At 38.0% G+C, this 13,889-nt stretch overlaps 1 protein-coding gene and 1 pseudogene across 4 annotated transcripts in view; one reads left to right on the plus strand and one right to left on the minus strand.

The window, feature by feature from the left end:
• AATF (apoptosis antagonizing transcription factor) overlaps positions 1-13,889 on the minus strand; it is a 115,692-nt gene that overhangs the window by 33,776 nt on the left and 68,027 nt on the right. For all 4 annotated transcript variants that reach the window (XR_007513992.1, XR_007513991.1, XM_049859455.1 and 1 more), the window contains 2 exons: positions 4,644-4,711; positions 2,430-2,510 (listed from right to left, as the gene is read on the minus strand). Coding sequence is in view for 2 of the 4 variants with exons in the window: in XM_049859455.1 (XP_049715412.1) it covers positions 2,430-2,510; positions 4,644-4,711 (149 nt within the window). In the remaining 2 variants the exon portion in view is untranslated. The remainder of the gene's footprint in view (positions 1-2,429; positions 2,511-4,643; positions 4,712-13,889) is intronic.
• Positions 7,344-8,516, plus strand: LOC126062219 (oligosaccharyltransferase complex subunit OSTC-like; annotated as a pseudogene).

The following is a 13,889-nucleotide window of genomic DNA, read 5'->3' on the forward strand; positions in this document are numbered from 1 at the left end:
CAGAATGTCTGTCTCCTGCCTGTCTGTTGCTGAAATAAGATTTTAAATGCCCCTGAATATATGGGGTTGCAGGGATCTCAATTACTATCAAATACCACAAGAAAAAAAGTACATAATTTCATTGACACATATCTCTAATGAACAGCTTAATGAGATTAGTTTAATCAATTAATGTAACAAAAACAGTTGTTATTCAAATAATATCCTGTTTTATCTTTTAACCTGATAAATAACAACTCTGATTTGCAAAACAACAGGCCCATGCTCTCCTAAGTTATTTGCCATGCTAGGAAAGTACTTCCTTCTCTAACACTCATCTAGATTTTGTAATCTATTTTATGTTTACAGTTACAGCCATTTCTCATTACCTCATGAGCATTTTAATTTTACTACTATCATAATCATCTAAAATCATTTTCTGGCTGACTAATGTCTACAAGCACTACTCCAGATAATAAGTCTGGAATTGTCTTAGAAGATAAAGCAGCACAGTTCTTGCCCTCAAGGGGCATAAAAATATAATTATTTGTCCCCAAATTCATAAAAATACAATAATGTAGAAACGGCTTTTTCCTCTCAATTCTTTTGGAAAGCCTATATTTCGACAGCACTGGGGTGGTTTTTTGGGTATATTTGCAATAGAAATATCAAGAAATAAACACAAGAGAAACCAAAGAAACTAACATTTTTGAATGCCTACTATGCTAGATGTTTACGTATTATATTAATCTTCAAACCAAATCTCTAAAGTAGGGTTATCGTACCACTAAGTACATTAAGAAAAGTAAGGGTCTGCAAATCAAGAACAACCAAAATCATACAGCCAGACAGAGCCAGGATTTGAACCCAAGTCTTCTGATTTAAAATCCTGGGCTCTTTCTTCTAGAGAACATGGATGGCCGCATAAAGCTGTAATTTTAAAAGTACAGTACTAGAGGAAAAATCTAAATTCAAAATTAAAGAATAAGGTAATCATTCAGCCTAGTCACTTATAAAGCAATATTAACAACATTCTTTTTTAAATCCTTGGGGAAGGGTGTAGGTACAGAGGAGAGGCATATGAGAGACAAAGTAAGTGAAAACTGGAGTAGGAAACAGATGGAGTCTTGGAATAATGATAGCAATACTAATGGTAGTAATAGTGGCATCAATCTGTATACAGAGCTTACTGTGTACCTGGCACTGTTCTAAGAGCTACACACACACTTACCCATTTAGTCCTCACAGCAACACTTCGAGGCAGGTAGGATTAGCATCTCTATTTTACAAATGAAAAAACTGGCACAGAGAGTTTAAGTGTCCAGTCCAAAGTAACAATTAGTCAGTGTCAAAGCTGGGATTCAAACTCAGGCAGTCTGGCTCTCAAGGGCATGCTTTTAACCACCACACTAAAAATGAACTTGGAGAAGTAAGAAGATGTACAAACTTACATGTATAAAAATGTATAAATTATAACAATTCAAGCTGAGATTGAAGTAGTGCCTTTGAATCAAAAGATAATGAAAAGTTGCTCTGCATTTCCACAAGTTAAAGAAAAAGGAACATTTCCTGATGATTTGTTAAATACTAGTTAGCTGTGAAATCTGTTTCTCTAAGGTCTTAAAATGAGATAAACCCAATCTGTCTAAAGGAAAATTAATGATAGTACAGGCACTAAAATAAGGACCTGGGATTAGCTACCTGCCTAAGACTGTTCTAGCACAAAGAGTTTAAGATTTTTTCAATGTGCACCTAAATTAACAAGTAGTTTCTTTGACACTGAGGCTTTGTGTAAATGATATTACGTTACACACGCACACACACACACGCACACACAGTTACAAGGATCTAAGTTTAAAAGTACAGAAATGTCGATCCCTACTGTTGCCCCTTCTTTGGTCTATACACTTAATATAAAACTCCTTAAAGAGTTCACAAGGTTGAGGACTCTCCTTCAGCCAGAAATTTTCTTATTTTCTCATAAAAATTATATTTCTCATTTCATTTAAGCACATTGCTAAAACTCTATGCAGTCCTTCATTGTATCTTTTTAGCATACCATGTACATGTATGGCATCATGAAAATGGACCAATATACCAGTAATCCTATTCTAAATAAGACCTTAAAATAAAATTTTTATACTTTCTATAGAAATCATTTTTAAAAACTAAGATAATTTCAACTACTTGTCTTTGTTTTCTTGTTATTTCTCTTTCATGGAAATGTACATATTATTTCATCCACCCATTCACGACAACGGAACAAAAAGTAACCAATATATTTTCATTTCAGAGTCAGAAAAACCAAGTTCCAAAAAAGTCTCAAATATTGTTTTAGCTATTTTCCTGATCCTTAAAGGCAGAATTATGAAATAGAAAAATTACATAATAGCCAAAATACCAAAAGAAGAGACACAACATACGTTAAATTTTTCTAAAAAATAACTCACCTAAGTTTTCTTCCTTTGCTGGCTTTCCTATCTACTTTCTTGTGGATTTTGCTTCGTAACTTCTGGATTGCAAGCCACTGCCTGGGAAATTCACAAGCAATGTTATGCATCATCACTAACAGAAATAACTATACCTATTGACAAACTGGAATTTTTCTCACTAACAACCCTGCAGAAAGAATTCATCAACCTACATCAAGGTCCTCAAGGTAGTCTGGGGCCAAAGCCACTAATCAATTGAAGAGGATTTGTGCAATGGTAAAACACAAATGGCAGCTGGGAAATTCTACAGCAAATTTGGTTAACAATGCTCCTTAGTATCTGCAGTTGCTGTGACGAGCACGAAATCTACCAGTCTGCAAGAAAACCCATCAAACTGAGTATAACTGCTTGGGTTTTCTTTTAATGTTTTAGCAATGCAATCTGCTCTATTATTAACGCTGCTACTGCTGTTCAGTTTGAATACGTGAATTCTTTAAATTTAATTTTCTTTTTGCTAACATCCAAAGTGCTTTTTCTTGTACTTTCCAATTTTTGTTAATTTTTTATAATTATTCACTACTGATACTAGTTTTAAAGTCATTTTATTTGATTTCCATTTCATCTGTAAATATTTCAGTGTGTTGCTGAAAGATTAGGACTCCCTCCCCCCAATATGACCTCAATACCATTATGATAAAAAAGTTAACAATTCTTTACTATCAAATATTCAGTCAGTCTTTAAATTTTCTGGATTGTTTCGATTTTACAGTTGGTTTGTTTTAACTAGGATCCAAACAAGATTCACATATTCTACAGTCATTTTAGATAAGGAGCTAATTTTTCAAATAAAGGATACTGGCTAAGCAAATCTTTATAAATTGCTTATATGAACAAATGTTTAAAAAAAAAAAAGGCAGCAGCAGTCATTCTACCTGATTTATATAACGAAAACACAACATCAGAAAAAAAAAATCTAGGGAAATCCAATTACTGTAATCTTAATATAATCTTAATTACCATAATCTATTTTATTGTAAAGTCAGATAAATGTACAATATAAGCACCACTTAAATGCAATTTGCTCTGTAACACTAAATTTATAGCAAACAGCTCTCTATAACATTCCAGAGATGCACAAAATATCAACATCATCCTGTCCTAAAATTCAAATAATGTTTTACTCAAATAAAACTATTTTATCAACACAAATTTTTCATTGCTTTCTCAAATGCTGCTCTGCCCTCAATCCCATTCTGGCACTTGCAGCTTTTGTTTCCTTTCATGCTTTTGCAAATTACGGCTCATGGCTATTTAAATGTACACTATTCATTAAGTAGCACTCTAAAAGCCCTTTTTATTTTCAACCACAGGATGAAGCAGACACACAAGAGCCTGCCTTCACTACTTTACATTCTACCCTGACATCTGGGTAATGCTGCCACATTCCATTTCTAATTGTGCTGAAGCTTTTACTGAAGAGGTGGAGGTCTAAATTAAGGCAGACTCTAACAAAGTAGGCTCGACTGTGAGCAAGGAACCTGTTGTACACACCGCCCCATTCTGACAGTTGAAAGCACACGTGTGGGTGACTACTTTTTACTCACAGGTCAGCAGAGAGATATGGATTCGATCACAACCCACACCAGAGAGCAAAGAGCATAAGGACTCTGGAAAATACACCCTAAAACAAACACATACAGGTGCTTTCTAACGTCTTTTCAAACTGCACTATGGCAATGTAGGGTAAGTATTAGGATTTCTGACACTTTGTCTTTCTAGCTCTTATTATCGTGCTTAACTTTTGTAATTACAGGATCAATCACTGTCTTTGAGGCAGAATTAAGGGAATTCAAAAGGAGAAAATATTACACATATTATTCATGCAAACAGCCTATACAGGTAGTCCCTGACTTGGGACGTATTTGAGTTATGACAAACCGTACTTCGACCGACCACCTGTTTTTTTTTTTTTTACATCTTATTGTCGGTACTGTGTTATACACACAATGTTAAAATATATCTGTAAGTTTATATGCAATGTTTCCAACCTCCACAGACAATAAAGATCAGATTTATAAAGATACTGATAATAAAAGGTAATAATAATGAAAACTAAAAAAAGAGAGGTATTCAACTTATGTCAGAACCGGCTTATGACAGAGTCATCAGAACAGAACTTGGGGACTACCTGTATAGGCTGCTTGCATGAACAGAAAGCCGTATCTAAATTACCTTCCCATGGCCACCTGATCATTGGGATCCAAGGAGCTGGTCTTCCGTTCTATGAGTTCTCGAAGGAGCTAGGGGAAAAAAGAAAGTGACTAGTTTATTTACCATCTCCTAGCACCAACTGACTTTAAAAGGGCACAGCAGGAATCCTGAATGGCATAGTGACAGCTCTAAAACTACAATCAATAAGGGAGAACCCAGTGGTAAGAGCATGACTGAATTCCCATTAACCCTTTCATATTTATATATATTTAAAAAGGTAGCATAGCAATAGCTGAGAACAGAAGTCCATTTGGAAGACTTATTGTACTGTGATTCATTTCTAATGGATCAATGAGTGTGCTACGTTCCCCTCATTGTTTTTATGATTAGTTTCGTCCACCCCATCAATATCAATGGAGAATCTTTAAAAGGTCAGGTTGGAAGGGCTGTGTGGCAAAAAGGAAAACCCATCAGCTTCTCACCAATAGGGTAATAGTGCATGGTTAACTTCTGACCTATAACCTCCAGCAGGCAGCAAGATCTTCCTGAGGCAAAAGCCTTTATTGTATCTAATTAAAAGTGTAGGCTTCATCCTCTTGCTTTCTCTACCTGGTACACTACCACACTTACTATTAAGAATTTGACCATACATGACACCGACATATTCACAGCCACAAAAATTGTAGGAAGCAACCTAAAGAAAGTCATGTATGTATACTGCAAATACAATACGGAGGACCAGTCCCTCAACCTATACAATTAACTCCATGGGAACTCTAAATTGCTCTCCTACTCTCCTCTTAATCCTGGGTACACGCAATCCATGTCCACATCTACACCCTTCACACGGACTTAAGAATTCACACTGGATCTTAAGGCAATAGATTTAAAAGTTAAACATTAAAGGAGGAGAATTTTAAATTACAATAATAAAACTAGATATCATCTTTCCTATACCAGGGCTATATGCAGAGAAATGGCAACAGAGATTAAAATTCCAAAAATCTTCTGAGAGAAACCCAAGGGAAGACACTCATCATTTGTCAGTAATACGGGTTTGACTTTAAAGTTTGTTTCTTCACAAAAATAAATAATTATTTTGTAATAAGACATGGTAGCAATATAAATATTTCACCCATTAAATAGCTGAAGCCTGTGGGAGGATAGAGAAGGAGGAATAAATTCCTATGAAAGTAGTTCACTTTCTACCTCTCATTTGTTTATCTAAGTAGGCACTGGAAGTAGTAAAACAAATTTGTTAAAATATTCACTTCCGTAAGATGACTCTTTATTGCAAAACAGAAAAGGATATCTGAATCACAATTAAAAAACCTCCCGTGACGGTTTTTCAGTTGCTTCTTTTGGACATTATTACCACAACAATTACATTTAAAAATGCGGGGACCAGAGGCCACTGGTTTATTATCACTAGAAAACAGCAAGCTATTTCTCTACCCTGTTTATCTGATTGATTCCCAACATCTTCCCGGCAGCCAATCTATCAGTTTATCTCTCCTACTTCATCACAGTCACTTCTGGCAGCTAAATACAAGATCCAAATCCAGTGTTACACAGACATACGACACAGTGAACCTATGTAACACTGCTACTCTGTAAGCAGCTGCCCTGAAGGCTAGGCAAAAATGGGCTTCTGGTTCCTAGTCAATATTCTGTCAAAAGCAAAGTTGGGGGGAGGGATGGCTAATTTTTTTAAAAAAAGAAAAAGACAGAGAAAGAAAATAATAAAAAGAAAAATAATGGAACGACTGCATTTCATTACCCTTACCTTGTTCCAGACACATTAGAGATTACCACAACCATTCCTGGTTTTCCTAATTGTCTGTGATCCCTTGAGACTGGGTCAATCACAGCCACTGGGGAGCAAGTGCTCATGGAAGGCTGCCCCAGCACAACAGGGGCGATCCTTTGGAAGAGAGCTCATATGCTCTTCCCAAAGGCTGGGAACTGTAGCCACACAAATGCAGTGGAACTATTACATTTGCAGTGATCTCTGCAATTCAAACACCAAGCTGGCACGGCATTTACTTTCAGGCACTCTGTGTACTTTACATATTCCGGGCTGTATTTTCATTACTCAGGTGCTTTGTGTGGCTATTTTTAGTCATTCATGATTAGGAAGATTGTTTTATTGGTCTATCTGGCTAGATATGGTCTATTCGGTCCAATGTTTAGAAGATCCTGTTGTGTTCAAGAAGGAATGAGAAAGCAACAATAACAAAAAATAAAATTAAGCAAACTATTCCCGTGGCTATCACTGTTCCCCACAGCTATCACTATCACTGGGTTTAAATTTAATTAGAAACACGGCTTTCAAAAAAAGCTGCTGAAAGATGAATCTTCAGGGATATTGGCTGGGAAATTTAATTCTGCCTGAGTTCAATTTTTATATAAGCCTAACTTTGTGAACAAAGTTTTCCAGAAAATTCAAGTTTCTGTTACAGTTATCAGGATTTTTTATTTTGACAATGATAACAAAACTTTTATAGTACATCCTTTCTTCACTTACTGACATGGTTAAGTTCCAAAGACCAGGCTGTTACGTGAAATCAGTGTTATACAGAAATGGAAGATGACCACATCAGATCACAAAAATGGAGGATGACTATATAATTATATAACAGCCAAGCCACATCACTATACCACTGCCAAGTTACATCATTACATAGCTGTTAAGTTATTACATAACTGCCAAACCACTGAGAATCATGGCCCAGCCAAGCTGACACATAGCTTTAGCCATCGCGGCCAGCATTACCCTCGCCTCACACCTCGGTGTTTGTTACTGCCAGATGTGTGTCATTAATGTGCCAAATAGGTAGTAGATTTTTTTTATAATTGTGGTAAATGCAAAATGTCCAATAACGTGACAGTCGATAAGTGAGGAGATGTAATTTCATCTGTGACTCAGAAAATGAAGAGATCTATGGAGGGGATTTGAGGCCAAGTGCTGCCCCTGTTGCCACCAACATGGAGACTTTGTACCAAGTCCTGTTCTTAGTGCTTGAATGCCCCAACCTGAAAATGAAGAAGTTGCCTGGGCACACATGCCATTGGCCATGGTTGTGTATGCTCTGGTGGTAGTGCCTTAATTCCTCATCACTGGAGGAAGAATTTAGGACGTTACTGTAGAACCTCCAAGTGTTGGCTCTATGACTGATGATGGGCATGGGCATCAGAGGCCAGTAACTTTCTTGGCCTACAGAGTAAATACCCAGTGCCGTTGAGTCGATTCCGACTCATAGTGACCCAATAGGACAGAGTAGAGCTGACCCATAGAGTTTCCAAAGAGCACCTGGTGGATTCGAACTGCCAACACTTTGGTTAACAGCCATAGCACTTAACCACTACACCACCAAGGTTTCCACAGAGTAAATGGACAATGTATTAGGGAAGGACTCACATCCAGTTTCCTATTTACAATGGGAGGTTTAATTTTCATAATCCTGGACCAATCTAATGCACCAAACATTCCAAAACTCAATAGATTTCTTGTATACATTCATCAGATTCTTCTGTGTCCTACTAAGTTTTTTTATGGCCAGAATATTCATGAGAATGAAACCGCCAGGCTACCTGATGGGTTAGTGTACCCTTTAAGAAGTCAGTGGATACCAGATTTGCTCCTGTTAATGAAAACCCAACCAAAACCCACTGCCGTTGAGTCGATTCCAACTCATAGCGACCCTACAGGACAGAGTAGAACTGCACCACAGAGTTTCCAAGGAGTACCTAGCGGATTCTAACTGCTGACCTCTTGGTTAGCAGCCATAGCACTTAACCACTACGCCACCAGGGTTTCCCCTGTTAATGAAGGCTGTGCCAATCCTTAAGCTTATCACAGTATTTTTTTTCCTACTAACCTAGAGTGACGTACCAATGATGTTAAGTTGTGTTTTCTTCTTAGTTTTCCATTTCTAAAAGAAAATATACTCCATTTCTACAACTAAAATATTGAATAAAGTGATTATTTTTTACAGTCGCTTAACATTTATTGGAGATGGCATTTCTGATTTTCAAACATTAATGTTAAATCAGGAAGCAAAATTCTATAAGCAAGGAACTCTGGAGAGCTGATCAGCTTTCCCTATAGTACTCTGCCTTTAAACAGAGTGTGTGACACATTATTTCAGACATGTGTGTAAGGCTGTTTCCTGTCCCCTGTCCGGAGGGAGGATGAGAAGGCAGAAAAGGATAGGAGCTGGTTGGATGGACACAGGAAAGGGGGAATGTAATGTTACATTACAGGGATTGCTAACTAGTGTCACATAACAATATGTGCATAAATTTTTGTGTGAGAAATTAACTTAAGCTGTAAATTTTCACCTAAAGCACAATTAAAAAAAAAAAAAAAAAAAAAGACTGTTTCCTGAACAACAAGACGTATGAAAGGAGCAGAAATAAATACTTTTTTTCTAATTAAAAAAAGAGAGAGATCTACGGAACAGGTTTGTTCTACTCTAATTCCTCCAAACGGTTCTCAACTCAGAAAGGCTTGACTGTTTCTCTAGTTCTAGGGGACATCCTTGATGTGGCTAGGTTTCCAGGTCAGCCAGCAAAGCCTATTTAACCCATAGTGCGCACGAGGAACAGTACTGACCGCACCACTCAGCAGCTCCTAATCAGCACTGGTAATACTTTGCCTGGAAAAAAGCATTTCAGAATCAGTTAAAAATGGCACATTGAACACATTAGTTTAGCTCGTCTCCCCTCTCAACTCCTCTAAAGATAGCAGAGAAATAAAATAAATCTACTAAGCCACAAGAAAGAAGAGAAAGGGGGAGCTAACGAGACCAGATTTTCATAAATTTCTCAAAGACGGTAAGAAGATGGAGGAGTAAAAGGAGAGAATAAGCGTGAGGGCAGATAAAATGTGGCCCAAATGCTGACCCTTGTGAGGATCGGCACTTCGAGTGGCAGGGACTGTGAGAGATGGGAGAAGTGGGTGGGGGCAGGACCACTGGGCCCTCTCCCTTATCCCACACAGCCAACTGACTCATCACCTCTACCACTCCCCCCTCACCAGGAGAAAAGAAATTTTATTCTCCAGAAAAACTGAACCACAGAAGCTCTAGACTCAGGGATATCTGGCACAGAAGAAGGCTGGGATGAGGTACAAGGAAAAGGCTCTATGCTAATCTCTGCGACCTTCTGCCCTCTTCTCCATCCTATTTACAGAATGCTAGCACCCAGCAGAGGAGTCATTTCTGGAGAAAATGGATGGTCATTCCTTCTGTTCTCAAAAATAACACTTCTGGGTTCTGACATTTGGGGATACTCCAACCAAGAGTTAGTTCACAGTATAATTATACTTCAAGGAAGCCCATCAGCCAAAAAATTCTACCCAGGTTCAGAGATTTCAAATGCACTCTTTAATGCCTCCTATATATCTGTTACCCTTAATAAAAAAGCATCAAGCATACACCAAAACACACAGAAAAGGGGGATTCAAAGAGACAATGCAGAAAACAAAAGAAGCCTTAAAAATAAAAAAGAACTTATAATGGGTATTCTCAGAAAGGTGAGAAAACATACACTTCCAGAAGAACTCAGAGAAAAGACCAAAACAAGAAATTAAACACAAAACAAAAATTTTTTAAATTTCAATAAACTAGGAGATAAATGCAGAAAAATCTGAGCTATAAAGCTAAAGAAAAAAAGAGAACATCTTCTCACTTATTTGAAAGAGAAGAAAAAAATTTAGAGGACAAGTGAAACAGTCAAACATCTAACACAGGCTGAGAAAAAAAATTTTTTTAATATTTATTTTTAATTGTGTTTTAAGTGAAAATGTACAGCTCAAGTTAGTTTCTCATACAAAAATTTATACACACATTGTTATGTGACCCTAGTTGCTATCCCTATGTCAGCACACTCCTCCTTTCCACCCCGGAGTTCCCATGTCCATTCCCATGTCCCCTTCTGCCTTCTCATCTCATCTCCAGACAAGAGGTGCCCATTTAGTCTCACGTATCTCCTTGAACTAAGAAGCACATTCTTCACAAGTATCATTTTATGTCTTATAGTCCAGTCTAATCTCTGTCTGAAGAGTTGGCTTCGGGAATGGTTTTAGCTCTGGGCTAACGGAGTCTGGGGGCCCTGTCTTGCGGGGTTCCTCCAATCTCAGTCAGACCATTAAATCTGGTCTTTTTACTAGAATTTGAGTTCTGCACCCCCACTTTTTTCCTGCTCCATCAGTGCTTCTGCTGTGTTCCCTGTCAGGGGGGTCATTGGTGGTAGCTGGGCACCATCTAGTTCTTCTGGACTCAGGCTAATGGACTCTCTGGTTTATGTGGCCCTTTTTGTTTCCCAGGCTAATATTTTCCTTGTGTCTTTGGTGTTCTTCATTCTCCTTTGCTCCAGGTGGGTTGGGACCAATTGATGCACCTTAGTGAGAGAAAATTATTAAAGAAATAATGAAAATTTCCCAAAACTGAAGGATAGGAATGAGTCTACAAAGATCTAGTGCAATCAATGAGAAAGGACCTTTGCCAAGTCACATCATGATGAAATATAAAACATCAGAGGTAAAGAGAAGATCCTAAATATTTTCAGAGAGGAAAACTTGGTCACATACAGAGGGTGACCATGTGCCCCAGTTTACCCAAGAGTGTCCTGATTTGTGCCTGTTGTCCCAGTATTCTGTCAGGTGAGCAGCTCAAGTACCCCAGTTTTGACAATAAATTATATAGTCACCCACATATTATGGAACAGAAACCAAAACGGCATTGGACATCTCAATAGCAACAGCACGTACCAGAGGACAGCGGAGCAATGCCTTCAAAATTCTGAGGAAAATCACTTCCAACTTCAACGGCAGTGCCAAATTATTGGTACACAGCCAAATTATCCATTAAGTATGGGAGTTATATAAAGACATTTTCACACATGCAAAAACTCAACAATTTACTTTTCACATATTCTTTCAAAGAAAGCTATTAGAAGCTGTGCTTCACTGAAATGAAAGCATACACCAAGAAAGAAAAAGACATGAGATCTTAGAAAACAGAGGTTTAATACAGGAAAGAAGCAAAGGCAAATGACAAGACTACAGAAAGTGTAGGCAGAGAGAGCAAGCATTCCAGGAAGGTACAGGAGTCCAGAGAGCTCAGAGAGTGAGGACTCCAGGAAAAGAAGAGGTGGGGCAGGGACAGATGATAGGTTACTTTATATGTTCAAGGCATTTGGAGCATATGGGGAGAAACAGCAATAAGCAGATAAAAAAAAAACTAAGCAAATCTTTTTTAAAATAGGCATTATTAACTCTAGGAAATACACACTTGTAAGTACATTACGCAGTACATTACTTGTGAACACCACTTTCTCAGTCATAATAATGTAGGCACTGATTTGTTTTGACAAAACTACAATATGAGTACACTGAGAGAATGGCAAACTAAAGTGGAGAAGGGGAGGGGCAGGGAGGAGTCAGGGCCTAACTACAATAATGGGAAGTCAATAATGACTGAAACTGATAAACAGCAGTATAAACATTATTTTAAAATATGCAAGTAACCAGGAAAAAAACCAAAAATATTGGAATTTTCGGCCTACAGGACTTCTCAGCATCACAGTATTTTAACATCTCTAAGGTAATGGAGAACACAAAAAGAAGAACTTGTCAATATTTATCTAGCAATGTCCAGAGGAAAGAGTATAGTAGTTTCTGAAAAATCTTCCTACTCTGAAAATTGAGAGAAACCTCACAATTCCTACAGGGAAAAAAAGGCAGGAAGATCAAATACATACACTGAGTAAACCTATTTAGGGAAAATTTTTATGTTCCTTAAAATTAAACAAAGGCAACACACCCGAAATAATACCAATAATATTTATTTTGATTTGCTACAGAAAATGCCAAGTAATTATTAACAACTTTACTAAGATACAATTCACATCCCATACAATTCATCCATTCAAAGTATATAATTCAATGTCATTTAGAATAATTTAGGGTTGTGCAACCATTGCCACATCTAATTTTAGAATATTTTCATCCTACCTAAAAGAAACCCACACCCATTAGCTGTTATTCCCATCCTCCCGTTACCTGGGTGCTTTTAGCAAACAGAAATTTATTCTCTCACAGTTTAGGCTAGAAGTCCAAAATCAGGGCACTGGCTCTAGAGGAAGGCCTTCTCTGTTGGCTCTGGGGGAAGATCCTTATCTCCTTCCAACAACCGTGGGTCAGGGGTTCCTTGGAGGTCTCCATGTGTCCTGGCATCAAACTTCCCCTGGGTCTAGGAGGTTCTCAGCACAGGTACCCCAGGTCCAACGAATGCATTCCGCTCCCGGTTCTTATTTCTTGGTGGTAGTGAGATTCTGCTCTCTCTGCTGGCTTCCCTCTCCTTTTATCTCTTGTAAGGTAAAAGCCACATCCCGGAGAAACTCCCCTTCCATCAGATCAAGGCTGTGACCTAAGTAAGGGTTTTGCATACCACCCTAATCCTCAGTAACATGACCTAATCCAGACTCATTAACATAACGGACAGCTCTCTCCCAAATGGGACCGTAACCATAGGGATACAGGATACGATTTACAGCACATCACAAAATGGAGGATAACCAGATCACAAACTGGAGGACAAGCACAAAATACTGGGATCAGGACCTAGCCAAGTTGACGTGTATTTTTAGGTGACACAATCAAGCAATGACACCTATCTCCTCCAGCCCTAAGCAACCACTAGTCTCTCTGTCTCTATAGTTTTCCCCATTCTGGACTTTTAAATAAATGAAATCATACAATACACGGTCTTTTGTGACTGGCTGCTTTCACTTAGCATAATGTTTTCAAGGTTCATCCATGTTGCAGCATATATCAGTATTTCTTTCCCTTTTTTGGCCAAGTATTAATCCATTGTATAGATACACCACATCTTGCTTATCTAATCTTCAGTTGAGGGACATCTGTGTTGATCTCACCTTGTGGCTATTATGAATAATGCTTCTGTGAACATTCACGTACAGGTTTCTGTTTGGACATGTGCTAGGCGTGGAACCACCAGGATATACTGCAACTCTGGAGTACATGGGTGGTGCAAATGGTTTAGTGCTCAGCTACTAAGCAAAAAGTTGGCGGTTCAAATCCACCTAGAGATCTATTTCCAAAAGATCACAGGCATTGAAAATCCTGTAGAGTGCAGTTCTACTCTGGAACACATGAGGTCATACTGAGTTGGACTTGACTACATGGCAACTGGTTTTAAATGGTTAGCTCTATGCTTAAAGTTTTGAGGAACTTCCAGA

The sequence above is a fragment of the Elephas maximus genome, chromosome 19, assembly GCF_024166365.1.
Source record: "Elephas maximus indicus isolate mEleMax1 chromosome 19, mEleMax1 primary haplotype, whole genome shotgun sequence".
Classification (NCBI taxonomy): domain Eukaryota; kingdom Metazoa; phylum Chordata; class Mammalia; order Proboscidea; family Elephantidae; genus Elephas; species Elephas maximus.